The sequence below is a fragment of the Silurus meridionalis genome, chromosome 25, assembly GCF_014805685.1.
Source record: "Silurus meridionalis isolate SWU-2019-XX chromosome 25, ASM1480568v1, whole genome shotgun sequence".
Taxonomy (NCBI): Eukaryota; Metazoa; Chordata; class Actinopteri; order Siluriformes; family Siluridae; genus Silurus; species Silurus meridionalis.
Genome location: NC_060908.1, coordinates 712,501 through 734,624, shown reverse-complemented (window position 1 = coordinate 734,624; position 22,124 = coordinate 712,501). Strand labels below are relative to the sequence as shown.

The following is a 22,124-nucleotide window of genomic DNA, read 5'->3' as shown; positions in this document are numbered from 1 at the left end:
TGAAATGTAGTTTTGTGATCCGCATATTCGATTTGGCACACGTTTTACGCTGGATGTCCTTCATAACACAACCTCCACATTTATCCGGGCTTGAGACCAGCACTAAGAGTGCACTGGCTTGTGCAACACTAATAACTGGGTTAGAAATTGAGAAGAAATACAAGATTAAAAAATGCTAATGAGAAAGATAATGAAAAAAGGAGTGAGAGAATGTGAAAAGGAAATTCTATATTTATAATACAAGTTTAATGTTATATCTGAACATTTTGTTATGTAACTAAAATGACAGATTGTTTACACTCCAGACTGGACTGGTGTGACGTTGCTGATGCCAAGCTCTGATTTACACTCCATATATGATTTTGTGTGCCAAAGCAGTGGTAAGACAATTCTTCATATTCCTGCTATGTATCTTTCATACATCTGTACGATTTAAAAGATATTCACTAGACATCACGTCAAAGTAAAACACGCCTGTCTGTCAGGTGTCTAAATCGAACTGTCATATGTTTAGACATTAGTGATAAAATAGAAATTTACAAATAGTAGAAACCATATAATATACTATATACAGCAGTACAGTCAGGTGGGAATCTGAGAATTGACATTAATATAAAATAATAATATACTGTTTCTCTGTAAATGATGATTGAATATACAGGTGGGAACTTAAGTTACTGTGCATAAGGAGCACCAGCAAGTTGAAATATTAATAAAAAGAGAAAATGAAAGTAGCATCAGATAGACAATGTGAGACTGTAGATTAAGGTTTATTGATGTGATCTTAACAGAAGTTATCACACAGGAATGCTCAAACACAAAACCTCATCGCACTTTAAAGTCGCTGCAGATCCTGGAAGTAAAAATCCACGTCACATCCAATACAATGTTCTCATAACAATAACCATCATTTTAATTATTATAAATATTTCACAAAGAAAATGTATACAAAAAATGAGAAGAAATTAAGGAATTAAACTTGTGTATAAATTCAACATACATTTTAGTAATAAAAAAATACATATGATTTACAGAAGTTTATTTTATTGTAAAAAGTCATCAGTTTAAAATAAAGTCATTTTAATGATTGGTAAAAAACAGATAAGGATGAATAACAGGTAGAATAGCTGAACCTTACTGCGCATGCGTAACAGCTCGCGCCCAAACCGGAAATCAGTTCGGCTAAATAGAGAAAAATCTCGAAATCTGTATTAGAGAGCAGATAATAAAGTTTAGCGGTTTTTCATTTGAATTACTTCAGCTCTATTTCGGATTATAGAAACTAAACTACATTTTATATACATTAATATTAAATATAAAATTAGCTAAAGCGCGCGCTAGCTCTTCAGCAGCCATTTAGAATAAAGATTAGCTTAGCATAGCTCAATGTGGCAGCAGTGGAACACACACGGCCTCCAGGTGCATCAAACCGAAGCGACTGATACAACAGAAAGCGGACAATTTCTCAGTTTTGCAAAGTAAGCCCTATGTAAACATGTATTTATATTTTATTGTAACATTATTATTGTCGGTTATTGCTAACTAAGAAGGTGGTGAATAAATGCCGGTGAGTGTAATTAGCCGGTGTGTGCTGCCCCCTGCAGGCGGTCGCGGGAAGTGCACAGGCGCTCTTCTGTTCCGCTGTGTGTCCCTGCTCGAGATCTTCATTTCTCTCCGTCAGTCCATCAGTGTGGTGATGAGTTTTGGGAGAAGGTCCACAGATACCCAAGGTGATCCTACATAATTATACAAAAACCAACAAATAAACACCCATGTGTCTGAAGAAGCTCCAGTATTTGCACAGTCACGTGACAGTGTTGAATTACAGTTTTGCTCAGTAGCTTTGGAGCGTTTCTCCTATCAGAAATGAGATTCTTAAAACTACTTGTTTAACATCATAAAAGCACTTTGCTGCTTTGAACAAATTGCGAATGATTTGGTACATTTATTAAACGTTTATTAGGATTTATACCCATTAGCCAGGCAGAGGAACCGAGCTGGGAAGAATGTGCTGCAAGTTAGAGTAATAAAGGATTGAGATGGAAATGTGTTGACTAGTGAGGAGAGTGTGTTGAGAAGATGGAGGAAGTATTTTGAGCAGCTGATGAATGAGGAAAATGAGAGAGAGAGAGGTTTGGATGGTGTGGAGATGTGAAGCAGGAAGTGGATAGAATTAGTAAGGAGGAAGAGAGAGCAGCGATTAAGAGGATGAAGAGTGGAAAGTCAGTTGGACCAGATGACATACCGGTAGAAGCGTGGAGATGTTTAGGAGAGATGCAGTGGAGTTTTTAACCAGATTGTTTGACAGGATTCTGGAAGGTGAGAAGATGCCTGAGGAATGGAGAAGAAGTTTGCTGGTACTGATCTTTAAAAATAAGGGAGATGTGCAGACCTGCAGTAACTACAGGGGAATAAAGTTGATCAGTCACACCATGAAGTTATGGGAAAGAGTAGTGGAAGCCAGGCTGAGAGAAGAGGTGACCATCTGTGAGCAGCAGTATGGTTTCATGCTGAGGAAGAGCACCACAGATGCATTATTTGCTTTGAGAAAGTTGATGGAGAAGTATAGAGAAGATCAGAAGGAGTTATATTGTGTGTGTGTGGATTTAGAGAAAGCGTACGACAGGGTGGAGAGAGGAGTTGTGGTATTGTATGCGGGCAGTGTGACAGCAGTGAAGTGTGCAGTAGGAACGACAGACTGGTTCAAGGTGGAGGAGCTTGAATGGGTATAAATCCTAATAAACTGCATCAAGGATCGGCGCTGAGCCCTTTCCTGTTTGCAGTGGTGATGTACAGGTTGAAGGACGAGGTCAGACAGGAGTCTCTGTGGACTATGATGTTTGTGGATGATATTGTGATTTGTGGTGAGATATGGAGCAGGTGGAGAAGAGCCTGGAGAGGTGGAGATACACGCTGGAGAGAAGGAGAATGAAAGTCAGTAGGAGTAAGACAGAGTACATGTGTGTGAATGAGAGGGAGGGCAGTGGAGGGGTGCGGTTGCAGGGAGAAGAGGTGGAGAAGGTGGAGGAGTGGTGCAGAAGAGTGATAGCAGGAGGGATTAGTGATAGAAGAGTATCTGTGAGAGTGAAAGGGAAAGTTTATAGGACTGTGGTGAGACCTGAGATGTTGTATGGATTAGAGACAGTGGCATTGAGTAAAAGACAGGAGGTGGAGCTGGAGGTAGCAGAGCTGAAGATGTTGAGATGTTCGTTGGGAGTGACGACGATGGACAGGATTAGAAATGAGGAACAGCGCATGTAGGACGTTTTGGAGACAAGGTGAGGGAGGTGAGATTGAGATGGTTTGGACATGTACAGAGGAGGGATATAGGGTATATCAGTAGGAGAATGCTGAGGATGCTGAGACTGAACACTGTGAGACTGAACACTGTGAGACTGAACACTGAGACTGAACACTTATAAGAGCTCTAGATTTAACTAAACTCTTTTACATAGAGTGCAAACCCTTAATGGATTTTGTCAGGTTTTGATATTTTGAGGATGAAATGAAAGAGAACGAATCATACAGGTGTGTGTTTCATTCGTCTGAAATGTTTGGAGTGTATGTTTTTTGTTTATTTCAGCGAGAAGGCAGACTATTACGACTTGTACTGCGAAGATGCGTTTAACATGTTCTCCAGAGAACCTGCTGAGATGGTCAGGACAGATCTTCATTTATTTCTTCATATGAAAACAATTTAATTCAGGGGCCCCAAATGTCTTTTTCTGTGAGGGCCACGTAATATTTCTTTTCTTTAACGGGGGTCTGTAACAGAAAAGGCCACGGGCCGGAGTCACTAGCTGTGTTATTGTGGAGATTTGATTATGATTTTAAATGTGTTTATTTTACCCCCTAATGCTGGATTAGTTTATTATTTTGTTCTGCACCGTACAGATAAATGAGCATCACATATAAATTACCTATTAAAAAAACATTACTTTCATAATTAAATGTTTTCATATTCACTGCTTTTGAAATCAGAACATTTAAATACTTATGCACATGCGTGTGGTTGGAGGAAGAATCTCATAAATACTTCGAGCGATAGTGGATTTTACTGATACCGCTAGTTTGGATCGTACTCACCAATAACCGATTAATCAACCGATAGTTTTTAAAATGGATACTGGATTAAAACAAACATGCTGAAGGAAAAATACATAGGGATATATTCATTAATAAATTAAATTATATAATTAAGAAATAATAAATAATAATACAGCACTCTCCATGCAGCATGCAGTCTCACATAAAAATAAACAGCATGTGGCGTCAGTGATTCACCTCTAGAGGCCGCTCTCGTTATGACGGCAGACTGGAAGCCGGAAAAACTATGGGTATGGATTTTTGTTCCAGAGATCAACTATCGGTGCCTCGACTTCTATTAGTAACTAAGAGACATTTTAGTTTGAAAGCCGATCGTTAATATAAAATACAGAAATGATACGATTAAAAGATATATTTTAAATTACAGTCTCTGCCATTATTCTGAGGGTCGTCTTACATTTAGGAGCCGTAGTTTGGAGACCCCTGATTCAATTTATTAACCTAAATACAATGTACAGGTGAAAGGATGAGCCAGGATCTGTGTGTGTGTGTGTGTGTGTGTGTGTGTGTGTGTGTGTGTGTGTGTGAGACAAATACAGGTGTGTACAGGAGGGAGAGGGGTGAGGAAAGAGAACCTCTCCGTGTACACACTTCCATCTCCGACTCAGCTGATAAGCAGAAGAAAGAAGGGAGGACGAGTGCAGAGAGGAGACACAGCACAGAGACAAGCAGCTGCAGTGATGCAGCACATTGGGGACCTGCGGAGGAAACAGAGTGCCATAGAGGAGTAAGAGAGAGGAAGAGAGAGAGGAGGGGAGAGAGAGAGAGAGAGAGAATGGGAAAGTGGGGGCAGGAGAGAGAGGGAATGGGAGGGGAGGACACAGAAAGAGAGAGAGAGAGATAGAGAGAGAGAGATTAAAAGTTACCGGAGGACAGTAAAGAAAAAAGAGGAAGTCAGACAGGAAGGACAGTTATGCTGATAAACAGATGTCTAGAAAGACAGTCATGTAGACGGAAAGACAAAAAGTGAGATAGATAGAGTGATAGCAGAAGAGACAGAAAGACACAGACAGAGCGATTTACTAGAAAGAGATGGAGAAACAGATTGGGGTACAGAGAGAACACAGAGAGAAAAGTGTAAAAATGATGATGTGATGATTAAAATGGAGATGATGGTGTTTTTAATGGCGGTGGTGATGATGAAGATAATGGTGATCATGATGGTGGTGTTAATGATAACAGTGATGGTGTTGATGATGGTGATGATGTTTATGAAGATGATGATGATAATGTTGTGGGTGATGGTGTTGATGGTGATGTAGATGATAAAGGTGGTGATGATGGTGATCTTGATGATGGTGTTACTAATGGTGCTGGTGATGATGATGGTGTCGATGATGTTTGTCACAGGATGAAGAAGGAAAAGTGGTGGGGTTCGACACTGCATAACACTCCAGAAAACAGCTGCTCTGTAGACGTTGGGAATCTGACTCCTCCTGAGACTCAGTGGAGTTTGAATCTGTCTCCGTCTCATACAGACACTCAGTACACTGCTCCGAGTCGAACACACCTGAACCCCAGCAGCGTTACTCCACAGGTACAGCGCTTACAGCAGCAGGTGCAGTTTAATCTGAGGACAGAGATCTCCCATAATCACCTTGTCAACTTTCACAGCAGGAAAATAAATTTAGTTGTTTTCAGTTTGTTAACGACCCCTCACTAACGACCCCTTACTAACGACCCCTTACTAACGACCCCTCACTAACGACCCCTTACTAACGATAATTGATGTGAGGTGTTGATGTGTTCAGGTGTTTGGTGGCTATAAGGAGATAATGGATCTTGCTCCTGGTGGAAACCCCATGATGTCGTTTGTGGTGACAGGAACAGCACACAGAGAGGCTCAGAGGAACTGGGACATGTCCCCTCTGGACACACCTCCTCTGGAGATGTCTTATCTAGACACACCGTATCTGTCTCACACTCAATTCTGGGGTTTCCCTTCTGTTATCTAGGATTTACATTTTTTATGATATATTTATCGTTCCTGTTCTTTTCCTTCTGATTAGTTATCCTTAGTGTTTCCTGTTTGTCCTACACAGTTTATTAACATTCATATACAGCACATTAGTTTTTATTCAATACGTTTTTTTCCTTTTTATGATGAAATGTTATTGAATAAAAGAATAATTCAGTTTGTTGTTATATCATCTTATAAATATCTGTACACACAGGTTTATCTTCAGACGTTCTTTTGTATGTTATAAATAAATGTATGAATCAAAATAAAAGTATATTTACAGTAGTCGATTAACTGGTGGTGACGTCATACTCGTGAGGGTAATTAAGGGCCGGGTTAATAATTGCTGTGTTAGTTGTGCGGCACAAGCGCGCTTTTATTGCGGGCGGAGAACCGGTGAGTAAGCAGCAGCAGGAGCAGGAGCAGGAACAGCAGGAGAAGGAACAGCAGTAAGAGCAGGAACGGGAGCAGGAGCAGCAGTCCACTCCCACACGGACACTGAGGACATTCCGAAAGTGAAAGTCAGCGTTCAGAGGCGTTAAAGGAAAAAAATGACATTTCCTCAGAACAGAAGTTTTGCAGAAGTTTGATGGTGTAAATGAAATGTCCTGCCGTTTCCGCTAAGCACGCGCAGCTGTGTGACGGAGGAGTCATGCTGAAGTGGAGTGTGTTGGTGTATATGCTCGGGGTGATGGCGGCTCTGCTCCACCTGCATTACACGCACAGGCGGATGCTGACGGAGCTGCAGAGCGTCAGGACCGAGTGCAGCAACTTCTACTGCTACTACTACTGCTGCTCAGGGGTGGGTGAGTGGAGAAACCTGTCTGTCTGTCTGTCACTCTGTCTGCGTGTAGGCTTGTGGGTCTGTCAGATCATCATTCTGTCTGTCTGACACACGTACTCAGACAAGAAAGGCAGCCTTTCATCTCTCTGTCTGTCTGTCTGTCTGTATGTTGGCTAATATATGTCTGCCATTCTATATGTGTCTGCTGGCCTATATGTCTGTCTGTTAGACTATGTTTCTGTCTGTCTGTTAGCCTTTCTGTCTCTTTTTCAGTTTGCCTCTTTGACTTTGTCTTGTCTGTCTCTTAGCTTGTCTGTGTGTCCAGTATGTCTGTTGGTCAGCATGTCACTTCCTTTCTGCCAACCTGTCTGTGTGTCTGTCAGTTACCTGCTTTTTGAAGGCACACATTTATCCAGTTTTGTAGAAAAAAACACGACCTGAAGAAACGTGTCTCCTGGTTTATTTAATCTCCACCCAAATTAGTTTTTTTTTTAGATTGAACATGTAACAGCCAGTGATGACATTGAACGAATCACACCCTTTCTCACGCTACAAAAGTGCATGCAAATGTATTATCTTGAAATCAGGTGATCAGGAGTTTTTGGTGTCCATATGAACACACCGTGTGTGTGTGTGTGTGTGTGTGTGTGTTTCAGATGTCAGTGGCGTTGACGTGTGGAGGCAGCAGGTCGAAGCGGGACGTCTCCTCACAGAGTAAACCAAGACGGAAGAGACAGAGTGAGTTTAATACTGACTTACACACTTACTGCAGGACTGTGGATGTAGAACCGCACACAGATGTGCAGTGTGTTCAAGATTCTGCACTTCTTCATTCAACCACTTTAATCTTTCTCTGAGTGTACAAGGATACTGTCTGCTTGTCTGTCTGTCTGTCTGACTGTCTCACCACAGTACATTAAATTCAGTGTCAAAAGATGTTGTTCATCCCTCTTTTTCCCTCTCTCTCTCTCTCTCCCCTTCCTGCCTCTCTTTCTCCCCCTCTCCATCTTTCTGCCTAGTTGAATTCCTCTCTTTCTCTCTCTGTTTGACTCTCTTACTTTCTCTTTTTATCCATTCTTTTTTGTCCCTCTGACACTCTATTTGTCACACACACACACACACACACACACACACACACACACACACACACACACACAAATTTAATTCCTGTTTGTGTCATTTCTGTCGTGTTTGTGTCATTTCTCAGCAGAACAGCGCACGTTTGTCCACCTGGTTCCTGCCTCCACATACTCGTACGGTACGTTCACCCACCCACACCCACACACACCCACCCACACACACACACACACTCCTGTAGCTCACCAGCAACTCTAGAACTTATCATAGTTTTCCTGAGAAACGCTCACACTTGGTTTCATCTCCTGTCCAGATGAGCGCGATTCCACCGTGCTATCCTGGGCGGTCGGGCGGAGCCAGGGGGCGGGGTTTCAGGTATCCGGGGAGTCCATCACTGTGGTTACCGAGGGCTCGTACTTCATTTACAGTCAGGTGAGTTGTGACGATCTTCAGGATACAGCGCAGACGCTTGATGGATCTCAGGCGTTGTTCCTCGCTCCTGTGCTACAGGTACTCTATAAGGACCCTACCAGGCTGATGGGTCACGTGATCACCAAGCGTCTGAAAGGGGCGGAGACTAAACTGATGAAGTGCCTGAAGAGCATGCCCAGTAACGTGAGCGGGCCACTGAACACGTGCTACACTGCAGGTGAAGATTACATCACTCACAACGTCCTGAATAGCGTGAAACTGACAGGTGTGTGATCCTTTCCACTCAGTCCTCCAGCTCCGCCCTCTATTTACAAACTGGAGTTTACACACACACACTCACACACACAGGGAAATGAACACTTTCTTTGTCTTTCTGAAGGTCCTGGTGTTTCAGGAACAGAGCTCCATCATGAGGTGGAGATACTAACATGGAGATACCACCCCCCTCTCGCCCACTTAATTAAAGAGATTTTAGTCCCAGTCACTTCCTCTCACAGCTTTTTCTACCACACAGCAGTAACGTCTTAAAGCTGTAACAAAGCAATTTCTAAAAATCCATTTACATAATCCCAAAAATACTGTGTGCGTGTGTGTGTGCGTGTGTGTGTGTGTTTCAGGCATACACTTCCTGGAGTCAGGGTCAGTTCTGGAACTTTCTGTCCCACGGAGATCCGCTGAACTCCTCATCTCGGCTCAGGCCACCTTCATGGGGATCTTCAGTGTCTGAGCTCTGACCCTCATACAAATGTTTTCAAGTGTGTGTGTGTGTGTGTGTGTTGTAGTAAGTGGATTTTGGATAAATGTTATTGTATTGGATTTCAGAGGAAAGTTATAAAAAAAAGGTGCATGACACACACACACACACACACACACACATGGTCTCTCCCCTTTACTTCTTTTCTTAACTTTTTCTCTCTCTCTCTCTCTCTCTCTCACACACACACACACACACACACTGTCTCTCCCTCACTTCTTTTCTTAACTTCTTCTCTCTCTCTATCTATCTCTTACACACACACACACACACACACACACACACACAGTCTCTCCCTCACTCTTTCTTACACTTTGTAATCGCTGAAGGAGGAGTTGGAGACACCTAGTGGACAGCCACGGAACTACAGAAGCAATAATCAACTGCCATAATATCATGTACGTTTATCTAACACACAAAATAAAACGGCGCTAATGTGCTTTTTTTATCTGTTAATGGTCCTAGTAATATAACATCATGCTTAAAAAAACAATCCAGATAAATGTGTGAGATGTTTCAATAAACCACGTTAGACTCATTTTGCTCGGTTCACTTTCCTAAACCATAAACAGCCAGTGGAGGAACTGAGTGAAGGCAAACTCACAACACAAACACAAACACACCATATAAACTGTATACCTTTCCACTGATTTGACGGCAGTTGCTGAGCTCAGGGTTGAGGAGACCAGAATGAGTTTAGGGGACGAGTTCCTCAGGAGTTCCTAGTCTAACAATAAAACACCAGTGCAGTGTTTGAGAACTGTAGAGGGTACTAATATCAGGATATTCCCCATTCCTCTAGTGCTGCATGAACACTGTATTCAGGTGTCAGTACCTGGAAACGACAGTAAGTATAGCAGTATATTATAGTATTGTTTGCATACAGTCTAATTATACTGTAGATCACATTATAATTGCATGAGTACTACATTTAGATGGTAGTTCCTGTATTATAACGCGTATAGTGCACCAGGTTCACTATTACAGTATATACAACACAGTATTTTTGAGTTATATGAACATTTACAGTGTTATAAATACTGCAGCTATAATATTTCTACAATCAAGTCTAGTATCAGTCCTCTATAACTGCTCTCTAATATTCATGTCAGTAATATTCTCTATAATCTATATAGTATATAGAATATTTACACAATTTCTATGTGTATGGAAATATAGTATTGTATAAATATACTTTTGTAGGATTTTGAAGTGTTAATATTCTATATTATATCTACTTGAAGTACATCAGCACACCTCCGTATGGAGCACTGTATTGTGTCTCTGACTGTGGCATAATGTGATATATAATATTTACATGTTCAAGAATAACCTTAATCTCTCTATATAACTCTAATATTACTATTATTAGTATTTTATATAGTCTCAATTGGCAGAATTCCAGTTCCAGAAACACAATATTCCATATTTTAGCATTATGTAAGTATACGGTGTAGTTTTCCACATAACTGTTTTACTGTATAAGTGACTTTAACTGAATGTTGGTAGGTGAATTATAGCAAGTGTACAACTATAATTACACGACTGTATATAACATCAGTGTAGTGTAGTGGATATAATACACAATATACAGTCATGAATATAATATACATTAGTGTACATGTATAAGTTACGCTATACAGGTACACAGTATATATATATATATATATATATATATATATATATATATATATATATATATATATATTTATTTATTAGGTAACAGTAACAGTACAATAAATTCAGTCACGGTTAAATAGGATTTTGATTCAGTTTGGGGGAAGAAATGGCAAACATGAAATATTCTTTTGTAATTAACGTCAATTATTATTAACATTTTAACTGTTAAATAAAACAATTGTTGGTTTATTATATTGATTCAATTGTCACACGTTTTTCCTCCATTTATTTAGAGTAAATACAATAAAATCAATTAAAAATTGAATAGTTTACATTTGTTAGACACTATTTAGGTAATACAGATGTGTATATAAGTGATAGAATTGCAGTAATTATGGCTGCAACTAAACATAATTTTGATAATCCATTATAACTAGTGAAATGAAACAACGTTCCTCCAGAACCCTGATGCAACATAAAACAACATAAAACAACAATCACAGAAACAGAAAAACACAGGGTTAAGGACTGTAAGTGTCCTCGCCACATAAAGTGCACGTGTACAACCTGGTGCAAACAGTGCAAAGAGACAACACAAGACAACGCAAGACAACACACAGAACACAAAATATCTCCGGCAGTAAACGTGTTGTAACGAGACAGTGAACAGTAGCAAAAATGTAAACAAAATATTGTGCAAAAGAGCAACAGCAGCAATCCAGAAAAGATGTGAAAAAACAACATGGAAACAGTTTATGGTAATGAGGTGATGTAGTGTGAGTGTGCTGAAGTCATGGGTGTGTGAAGTGAGTACGAGTGTGTGTTGAGTCCAGGTTGTACAGATCAGTTACACATTGTGTGTGTGTGTGTGTGTGTGTGTGTGTGTGATTCAGTTCAGTTCTGTGTTAAGAAGTCTGATGGCTTGAGGGAGGAAACTGTTACAGTCTGGATGTCAGAACCGCTTCCCTGATGGCCCGAGGGTGAAGATATATTTATGTATAAAAGTGTACTTATAGAATACAAAAACTACATATTAAGTAAAACAATCTTTAATATAGACATTTTAAAGCTCATCGTGCTGCTGGTTGAGGAGTGAATGTGGGATTTAACAAATTCACTCATACATGAGTTTTTTCTTTCTGATAAAAAAAAAAACAGAAAAAAAAAACAACCAGGTTAATAAATCTATATAAAATATAATACATTGTTTTGACAATTCTTGTTTAGTTGTGAGGATAAAATCATCTAGAATATATAATAAATTTTTTTTGTAGAATAATAAAATAATATATGCATAAATTAAATATACAAAAATTGCAAAATTGCATTTGAACGTAGTAAATTCGCAGTAAATCACGTTTGAAAACAGAAAAGTTTCTGTTGTGGTAGAAAAATGCTATAAAAGTGAAGTGAGCGGAGAAACGCCGCACGCTAACAGGCTTCATTTATAAACAGAAATCAAATCGTTTCCTGCTGCTGCTGTTTAGAGCTTGTGTTTGTTCACAGCGGTTTAATTGAATCATCACGATGTCGTGAGTGACCTGATCACGTGACCCGATCACGTGACCTGACGCTCGTGAGTCCCGACAGAACAGATCCAGTGCGACTTTCCTGAAGTTTCAAACAGTTTACACAAAAACACTTCATTAAACTGCACCATTTACACATGATGAGGATTTTAGAGTTTTTACTCCCCGTGCTGATGTTCCACCTTCAGCCGTGACTCGTGTTTTCTTTTCACGTGCATCACTGTGGTACCTTCATCCCACAGAAACTCCACTTTTTCATCACTTGCAGGTTTTACAGTCTTACAGCATTTTAATATGAAGTTGTCTCATGACTTTGATGACTTTTGGACACTTTTTCCTGCTGCCGGATGCCCCTGTACTGTCCGCCATTTCACAAGCAGCCGTTCTCTTACCGTCGCGCTAAACCGTAACTTCAGCAGCACAACTGATAATAACGCCATTCATTTACACTGAATTATTCTGTAGATTATTATCCATTAGCTGTTGCAGATCCGCTAGTAATGATTAATAATAGTAAAACTATTTAATTTGAGTATTATGTAAGTGTTACAGCAGTAGTCTTTTGAATTGTTTAGTATTTAACAGGATTCACTTATTGCATAAACACACAATACTCAGATTTTAGTCCCTGAACTGCAGTAAATACAGTAGATTAGGTGCAGGATTTCACGCAGCACTGCAGTGTTTGAGTAGAGTGTAAATAGAAATGCTTTACAGTGAACAGTATTGTTATATACTAAAGTCATTCAGTAGCTATAATATTTACACACATCACAGTATCACTGATATTCTATATATTCAATTACAATATTCTACATTTACAAAAGAATAAAGAATTCAACAGCTGTATAGTGATGTGTACAAATACACTTTTATACAGTGTTATTGAGCGGAATATGATTACACATTAATCTAGTATGCAATAAACACACACACACACACACACACACACACACACACACACACACACACACACTTCTTCCAGTAAGCGCGTGCTCGGGTTTCCCCTCTGTGTAAAAGCGTAATAAACCCCTAGATGGTGCAGAAATGAGAAAAACAGAAGAACAGAAGAGAAATGACGGGAACACTTTAAAATATCCCTTCATTTTCTGGGCAGAAATAAAGAACAGATCCTGAGAATGTTGTGAGGTCGAGAGGAGGTAATAAATAACGCTCGAGTTCGGCTGGACAATAACACCAACACTGAGTAGAATAATAACCAGCTCTGTGAACGAACACCATCAGTGTTGATTTAGAAAAAAACGACCATTTGTACACTTTCAGATTGAAAGTTTGTGTAGGATTCAGTTTTGAGCTTCGTGTTGAGCTCGTGGTCCGAACGATGTGATCTAAACCAACATCTACAAGAGAGCGTGTGATGATCAGCGGCACGATTACGAACTGCTGGAAGAAACGCAGTGGGAAAAAAAACATGAAAGAAGTTCAGGGAAAAAGAAAGAGATAAAGAAAGAAAAAAGAAAGAGGGGAAGAAGTCGTTACTGAAGCAGAAATATAATCGGATAAATGAACTGCTTTTGTCCTGGATGAAGGACATCCATCATATTCCTACTGGAGGTTTTAACGCCTTGTGTGTGTGACCTTCTTGCTCTTTCCCAGTCCAACGCCGTGCACAGAAATAAACTCTTATCCCAGAGATAAGAGGGGGGTCAGGGGTCAGAGGTCACAACCCTCATATCGGACCCTTCATAAATTCCACGTCTCTAATCAACACACATTGTTTTAGAGTGCACTTTCCCATCAAGTCTGAACTCACACACACACACACACACACACACACACACACACACACACACACTGTAACAGTTTTTTATAGAATTTATATCTATCACTTTAATGTTAATTCTGTAAAGCTGCTTGGAGAAAATGTCGGTTGTAAAAAGCGTAACAGAAATAAACTTGACTTGACTACAGGATCCACAGTTTTACACGTGTTACTGTCTCTGAAGATCAAAAAGTCAACAGATGAAGTCCAAAAATGATCCTTATTTATTAAATATTTCACCTGTAATGGAGACGTGAAAGCGCAGTGTCTGATTATACACCAGTTATAAATAGATATAAATACTACAGCTGTCAGAATGAACACGTTAATTACACGTTAAAGCCACTAATTTTATTAACGTATAAAAATATAATATATTTATAATTTAATATATTTAGATAAAATGAATAAATATAAAAGGAGGTGAAATGAAAAGCTTCAGCAGTGGATTGTGTTTAGTGAAGTGTAGAATGTTTACATTGTGTAGTGCAGTACAGGGTTGTGTATTACAGTGAAATGTGAAGTGTATTGTTGTGTAATGTAGTGTAGAGTTGTGTAGTCCAATGTTAAATTGTGTAGTGTAGAATTGTGTATTATAGTGAAATGTGTAGTGTATTCTTGTGTAGTGTAGTGTAGAGTTGTGTATTGTAGTGTAATGTAGAGTTGTGTAGTGTAGTGTATTCTAGTATGTTGCAGAGTTGTGTATTGTAGGGTAATGTGTATTGTAGTTCTGTGTAGAGTTGTGAATTGTGTAGTATATTGTTGTGTAGTGTTGTGTAAAGTTGTGTATTGTAGTGTATTGTATTCTAGTATAGTGCAGAGTTGTGTATTGTAGGGATTTTTGTGTATTGTGTTCTGTGTATTGTATTGTAGAGTTGTGCATTGTAGTGTAGTGTATTGTGGTGTGGTGTTGTGTATTGTGGTGTAGAGTAGTACAGAGTTGTGTATTGTAGTGAAATGTGTAGTGTAGTGTAGTACTGTGTAGTGGTGTTGAGCAGTGTATTCAATGTTAAATTGTATAGTGCAGAGTTGTGTAGTGTAGTGTAGTGTATTTTGTGTAGTGGGGTGTAGAGTTTTGTATTGCAGTGTAGTATATTGTTGTGTAGTGTATTGTAGTATTGTGTAGAGTTGTGTATTGTAGTGAAATCTGTAGTTCTGTGTAGTAGTGTTGAGCTGTGTATTCCAATGTTAAATTGTATAGTGTAGAGTTGTGTATTGTAATGCTGTGTAGTGTAGTGTAGTGTAGTGTAGTGTTGGGTTGTGTAGTCCAATGTTGAATTGTGTAGTGTAGAGTTGTGTATTGTAGTGCTGTGTAGTGTAGTGCTGTGTAGTGTAGTGTTGAGTTGTGTATTCAATGTTAAATTGTATAGTGTAGAGTTGTGTATTGTAGTGCTGTGTAGTGTAGTGTAGTGTTGAGTTGTGTGGTCCAATGTTGAATTGTGTAGTGTAGAGTTGTGTATTGTAGTGAAATGTGTAGTGTATTATTGTGTATTGTAATATAGTGTTGCATTGTAAAGTGTAGTGTAATGTAGTGTGATAAAAGTAAAATGTTGTGTATTGTAACATGGTAAAATATTGTGTAGTGTTGTATTGTACTGATGTGTATTTGAATGTACAGTTGCATTGTGTTGTGTAGAGTTGTGGTGTAATAAGTATTGGTGTGCCCACATTCCAACACACACACACACACACACACACACACACACACACACACACACACAGAGCACTCTGGATGTCATCGTTTGTGTGTGTGTGTGTGTGTGTGTGTGTGTGTGTTTTAAGGGCAGTGGTGTGTACAGTAGCTAAGGATTGCGGTGTCAGGAAAACCTGCACACAGAGGAATAAAGAGAAAACAGACGAGAGGAACGGAGACGAGAGCGAGACGGCTGCCGTCTTCCTCCCATTCTACACACCTCACCTTTATTGTGGTCAGGGTCAGGGTTACACACACACACACACACACACACACACTATTGAAATACTCTCTCTTTATCTCTTTCCCCATCTCATACACACACACACACACACACACACACACACACACACACACACTTTGCCATTACTCATCACATTGTCATTGAAATACATGTCTTACTGGCAAGTCATGAGACAGATACAAGTGGCAGCAGGAATCCTGTGTGTGTGTGTGTGTGTGTGTGTGTGTGTGTGTGTGTGTGTGTTATACAGTTTACTCTTATTCATGCAATCTTTAATCATTAAATGTAATAAAATATTTATAATTGTATTTATTTTTGAGTTTTATTTAATAAATAACTACATTCACACACACACATCTATCTATCTATCTATCTATCTATCTATCTATCTATCTATCTATCTATCTATCTATCTATCTATCTATCTATCTATCTATCTATCTATCTATCTATCTACAAAATCTATCTATCTATCTACAAAATCTATCTATCTATCTATCTATCTATCTATCTATCTATCTATCTATCTATCTATCTATCTATCTATCTATCTACAAAATCTATCTATCTATCTATCTATCTATCTATCTATCTATCTATCTATCTATGTAAAGAATGTAAAGTGTTAGGACTCTTCACTGCTCTAGTAAACTACATATGTACTAAAATAGAAATGTATTTAGCAGCTTATTGTTATTAATATTTATATGATGATGATGATGATGATGATGATGATTAAAGGTGTACAGTGTTGTGTATTAGGCAGAATAATGACTTCTGGGTAGAGTACCAGTGTTATATTGTGTTCTCTAATACAGATCACAAAGTGTTAATAAACTCCGCTTTGATCTCTCAATGCAAATGTATACCTTCATGAAAAATACATAAATAATAACAAAAAATTAACTTTGTCAGAAATCGAAAATAAATAGTTTCATAATAAAATAAAATAAAAAATGCTGGGATGCACTGTACATAATTAAAGATGGAACAATGTATGATTGAAACACACACACATATGTACACACACACACACACACACACACACACACACACACACACACACACACACACACAGGTTGCTATATTCCACATATTAAATGTAAATGAATGGCATCATTATTTTTATTTTTCATTATTCAGCAGAATTTTATACAATGGCAGGGAGTGTGTGAAGGTTCCCTCTCTCTGTATCACACACACACACACACACACACACACACACACACACACACACACACACACACTCACTTACAAGGTTGAGCAGATTTCCTCTTGTTCATGTGCGAGATATTTTCAGCTCTTCCTTCTATCTGTCACCCTCTTCTCTTCTTATCTGTTGCTCTCTCAATGTCTCAAACACACACACACACACACACACACACACACACACACACACACACTTCTATGTGCCATCATAGATGAAGTAGCGAGGGAATAAAACAGAAGTGGCTCAGTATGTAATTTCACATCATTTTTTTATTCCTGTAAATATATAATTGTGATTTCAGGAAGTTTTAGTTGTGATGGAGACGCCAAGCGACGCCGCAGCGCTACGAGCCTGAGCGGTTAGCTTGATCACTTAGCGTCCATCACCAGCCACAACATCCAAATACATACACACAAACACAACATACACAAGCAGACACAGACACCCACAAACACACACACACACACACAAATACACATGAAACAGGATATTTATGCAATATTTAATTTCCTTTCCAAAAAATATCAATTATTCAACCTCTTTGTGAAATAATTAATTAAGTAATAAATGTTTTTCCCCCTTTTATTAGTTTTTATTGTGCGAGACTGAAGGACACGGTGTGTGATGACAACAAAATATCAACAACAACAAAAAGAAAAAGACAAAAAAACTCTTTCAGGAGTCTGGAATGTTTCCACAAAGCTACATTTGTAAACAGAAGCATATTGTAAATATAAATGATCAGCTAGCTGCTAGTTTTAAGCCATTTGCTAACATATTAGCATATAAAACCATTCCTGTAAACTGCGACTTTGTGCGTTCCTGATCACTTTTATTTATAAGTGGTTTTAGTGCACTTTTTTAATCACACAAACATAACAGTAAATACATGTTTTCTAAACAGAACAGTTTATTTTTATTGATTTATTTTTCTGATGCGAACTAAACTGTTTGTTTCTGACCACTAGATGGAGTAAAGAGCTGCAGCCCTCAGTACGCGCACTGAATTCAGATACTCTGCTTTTGTGTGTGTGTGTGTGTGTGTGTGTGTGTGTGTGTGTGTCTAAAGGAGTCAAATAAAAAATAAATCCTTTCGGTGAATCAAGAGAACAAGTTTGCAAGTACAAACACATCCAGATGTGCAGCGTATGAAGGACGTCCTGACATCTGCTTCATTTTATAAATAACAGTCTGTTTTATGATTGACATTTCAGGCAGCCAATTACAGCTTTGCTCAAATCCTGATGTCCAAACACCCAGGGGAGCTGTGACACGAGAAAACGCTGTAAAGCTTTAGGGATTCTGAAGATTGCAGCAGGAAAAGTGCACAAACCCACAGACTCCTGCGAGATGAAGCCACACGAGAGCTGAGCATGATGAAGTTTTAAAATTGAGACCCTGCCCCTTTAGGCCCCGCCCCCAGAAATGATGATTAAGTGATACTACAGACACAAATAAAAAATGAAAACAGATTTTATATTCTATTTGAAGGTCATCGTTAGCATTATTTATATTCCGTAATATACAAATCAATATGTATTTGTGTGTGTGTGTGTGTGTGTGTGTGTGTTTATGATGATAAACTGATGATAAGTATTCTGTCTTGCAAAGATGGTGTAAAGGACCTTCACACACACACACACACACACACACACACACACACACACACACACACACACACACACACTCCTCTAGAGGATCGAAGTTCATGTCCATGTTTAAATCCATGTTTTGTGCCGTACAAAACTTGACCATGTGTTTTCAATATGCGGTTTGTGACAGCAACTGTTAAGCATGCCAACACAACGAGAAGCTCAGAGTGTGTGTGTGTGTGTGTGTGTTGTAGCGTGCAGCATGTGTTTAGGGCGTGTATAAACATGTGTTTATTATTCTGCCATTGGGTGGAGGGGGAATTCAGTCTTCTTGTATTATATATCCTGTAACGAAGAGCTTCTGCCCTGCCTTTCCCTTTCTCTTACACGCACGCATGCACACAAACACACACACACACACACACACACACACACACACACACTAAGGACCTGCCCAATGTTGCATTTGTTTTGTGGGATAAATTACATTTGACAGTTTGAACATATAACCAACCAGAACCACATTACAGGAGCATCTCACACACACACACACACATATACACACACTATACAGTACATAAAGTTCAGCTCTGGTTACATGACACCTGATAGAAAGCAGATGGATTTTGTGGCGTGAAGTCAGTGCCAGCTTTCTGATCATAGGTCCAGGCTCTGTCCCAAACCCTTCAATTAATACCTCATTAGTGAACACTACAATACTACAGGCAGCCATTTTGGCACCGTCCAAACACACGTAAAATTAATTCGAACGAGACGTCATTACAGTGCTCTTAAGTTATTATTTATTGCAGCGTTTCAGCAATCAGGTCACATGCACTCAGCATTTACTTATCTTACCCAAGCGCTTTTCTGTGAGGGACACGTAATTTCTTTTCTTTAACGGGGGTCTGTAACAGAAAACGCACGTTCCAGAGATCAACTATCGGTGCCTCGACTTCTATTAGTAACTTGGGGACATTTTAGTTAGAAAGCCGATCGTTAATATCAAATACAGATATGATTAAAAGATATATTTTAAATTACAGTCTCTGGCATTATTCTGAGGGTCGGTCCACATGTGGGGGGGCCGTAGTTTGGAGACCCCTGAGTCTTAATCACAAAACATGACTAGCCTTGAGGAATCGTCTGCCATTTTATTTTTACGCCAAAATCCCACAATGTTGGACAATGTCACAAATCAACCTGAAGTTCACTTTATCTGGCTTTCCAGATTTTCTTGAAAAAACAGTCATAGAAAAACTTGTTCATGATTCACCTGGATTTATGGATCGTCCTGCTCAGAATACGGATGTTGATTTTTCCTCAAAAACCATTGAGTGTTTGTATATGTTAGGAACACACACACACACACACACACACACACACACACACACACACACACACACACACACACGGCATGATGGTTTTGCAGCTTAGTGAGGACAATGCCTGAGGATGTCAGTGTGAGTGCAGTGACAATAAGAAGGACCTGCTCTGCAAACAGCAAAAAGAAGGAAGGAAGGAAGGAAAGATGAGAAGAAAGAAAATGAAGACGACGACGAGGTCGAAAGCATTCCAAAGTACTCGTACTTCCAGTCTGTAGACAAACGACAAAGACCTTCTTGTGTGTGTGTGTGTGTGTGTGTGTGTGTGTGTGTGTGTGTTACTGTGCATCATCAGCTTTCAGATGGTGATTTAATATCTAAATCATTGCGTGCCGAAGGCCAATGAACCTTCAAGCAGAAAAAAAGATTCTTTTCCCTTTTTTTTTTCTTCCAGAACATTCCTTCAGTCTCACCCTTTTCTACCACCACCACCTCTAACACTCCTCCTCCCTCTCCTCCTCCTCTCCCTCTTTTTTCTCCCTTCGTCTGTTTTTCTAGGTCAGAAACAACCAAAACCCAAACACTTCACCCGTTAATAACTGTCAATTAACACAACAGGAGGTCTGAAAGTCCCACGAGAGAGAGGAAAGAGAGAGGGGTAGAGAGAAGGAAAGAGAGAGGGGTAGAGAGAAGGAAAGAGAGAGAGGGGTAGAGAGAAGGAAAGAGCGAGGGAAAGAGAGAGAGGGGTAGAGAGAAGGAAAGAGAGAAGAAAAGAGAGACGGGGTGGAGAGAGGGAAAGAGAAAGGAAAAGAGAGACAGGGTGGAGAGAGGAAAAGAGAGAGGGAAAGAGCGAGGGAAAGAGAGAGAGGGGGTAGAGAGAAGGAAAGAGAAAGAAAGGTCAGAGAGAAAGAGGGGAAACAGGAAGAGACAGTATGTAGGAAGTTTCTTTTTCTCCATTAGTCACAGTATTATGATGAGGAGGAGGATGCTGATGAGGAAGACTAGGATGATGAGGAGGATGAGGAGAAGAAGGATGAAGAGGATGATGAGAAGGATTAGGATAATGAGGAGGATGATGAGGAAGAAGAGGAAAATGAAGATAATGAGGAGGATGAGGGTGATGATAATGAGGATGATGAGAAGGAGAATGACGAGGATGAAGAGGAGGATTAGGATAGTGAGGAGGATGATAATGAGGATGATGAGGATTAGGAGGAAAATGAAGATAATGAGGATGATGAGGGTGATGAGAAGGAGGATAATGAGGATGAAGATAATGAGGAGGATGATAATGAGGATGATGATAAGGAGGATGATGAGGATGAAGAGGAGGATTAGGATAATGAGGAGGATGAGGGTGATGGTGAAGGCCTTTGATAAAGTTTATATGAATGCTCTGATGTGATGCAGTTTCTATGGTAACGGCTTGTTCACAGGGACGTGTACTGATGGAAGGAGTCTCCAGTATCAGAGGGTTTTTGGTGACTTCAGCACAGAGTGTTCACTTCCTGTGTGTGTGTGTGTGTGTGTGTGTGTGTGTGTGTGTGTGTGTGTTTTTTATTTTGTCTTATGAATTTCAACAAAGAGAATGCACACACACACACACACACACACACACACACACACACACACACACACACACACACACACACACACACACACAGTATGGCAGTATTCAGATTCTCCATTGTTCTTGGTTTCCTGGTTTGAATGGTTGGTTTGTGTGTGTGTGTGTGTGTGTGTGTGTGTTAGGTGTGCAGTTGGCAGCAGATGTGAGCAGACCCGTAGTCTACACTGACAGGAAACACACACACACACACACACACACACACACACACACACACACACACACACACACACACACACACACACACACACAGACTTTCTAATTAATCAAATCTGCAGCCAAAATCCAAACTAATCCTCTCTCTTCCTCTTTCTCTCTCTCTGAATGTCTCTCCATCTCTCGTTCTGTGGCTTTTTTTCCTTCCACACTTCTATGCTACTTCTCTCT

At 39.5% G+C, this 22,124-nt stretch overlaps 2 protein-coding genes and 1 long non-coding RNA gene across 7 annotated transcripts in view; 2 read left to right on the top strand and 1 right to left on the bottom strand.

Moving 5' to 3' along the window:
• The first annotated feature begins 747 nt into the window (after positions 1–747).
• Positions 748–6,359, top strand: LOC124378840 (protein INCA1-like). Its single transcript, XM_046838626.1, has 6 exons — positions 748–1,478; positions 1,605–1,730; positions 3,584–3,656; positions 4,647–4,834; positions 5,458–5,644; positions 5,859–6,359. Exons 1-6 carry the CDS (start codon positions 1,387–1,389, stop codon positions 6,060–6,062), a joined length of 870 nt encoding a protein of 289 aa, XP_046694582.1. The 5' UTR covers positions 748–1,386; the 3' UTR covers positions 6,063–6,359.
• Positions 1,602–22,124, bottom strand: part of LOC124378845 — a 34,749-nt gene continuing 14,226 nt past the window's right edge. The window contains exons 2-3 of the long non-coding RNA XR_006924310.1: positions 9,754–9,949; positions 1,602–1,736 (exon numbers count right to left, since the gene is read on the bottom strand). This is a non-coding gene — a long non-coding RNA (uncharacterized LOC124378845). The remainder of the gene's footprint in view (positions 1,737–9,753; positions 9,950–22,124) is intronic.
• Positions 6,433–9,230, top strand: tnfsf13 (TNF superfamily member 13). 5 transcript variants are annotated; one of them, XM_046838627.1, is made up of 6 exons: positions 6,433–6,869; positions 7,508–7,589; positions 8,059–8,109; positions 8,242–8,360; positions 8,439–8,625; positions 8,740–8,966. In XM_046838627.1, the coding sequence occupies exons 1-6, from the start codon at positions 6,666–6,668 to the stop codon at positions 8,886–8,888; spliced, it is 792 nt and encodes a 263-aa protein (XP_046694583.1). In that variant the 5' UTR covers positions 6,433–6,665; the 3' UTR covers positions 8,889–8,966. The 5 variants fall into 5 exon arrangements, with proteins under 5 accessions (XP_046694583.1, XP_046694584.1, XP_046694585.1 ...); XM_046838628.1 differs by having other exon boundaries at positions 6,437–6,869; positions 8,062–8,109; XM_046838629.1 differs by lacking the exon at positions 8,740–8,966 and adding an exon at positions 8,978–9,230 and having other exon boundaries at positions 6,441–6,869.

Excerpts from the sequence above, each read along its gene's own strand:
- tnfsf13 (XM_046838627.1), top strand. The coding sequence starts at position 6,666 with ATGAAATGTCCTGCCGTTTCCGCTAAGCACGCGCAGCTGTGTGACGGA. Across the intron at positions 6,870-7,507 it reads ACTACTACTGCTGCTCAGGG|ATGTCAGTGGCGTTGACGTG; the intron begins GTGGGTGAGTGG and ends TGTGTGTTTCAG. Across the intron at positions 7,590-8,058 it reads ACCAAGACGGAAGAGACAGA|CAGAACAGCGCACGTTTGTC; the intron begins GTGAGTTTAATA and ends GTCATTTCTCAG.
- LOC124378840 (XM_046838626.1), top strand. The coding sequence starts at position 1,387 with ATGTGGCAGCAGTGGAACACACACGGCCTCCAGGTGCATCAAACCGAA. Across the intron at positions 3,657-4,646 it reads CCAGAGAACCTGCTGAGATG|GTGTGTACAGGAGGGAGAGG; the intron begins GTCAGGACAGAT and ends AGACAAATACAG. Across the intron at positions 4,835-5,457 it reads AAACAGAGTGCCATAGAGGA|GATGAAGAAGGAAAAGTGGT; the intron begins GTAAGAGAGAGG and ends TGTTTGTCACAG.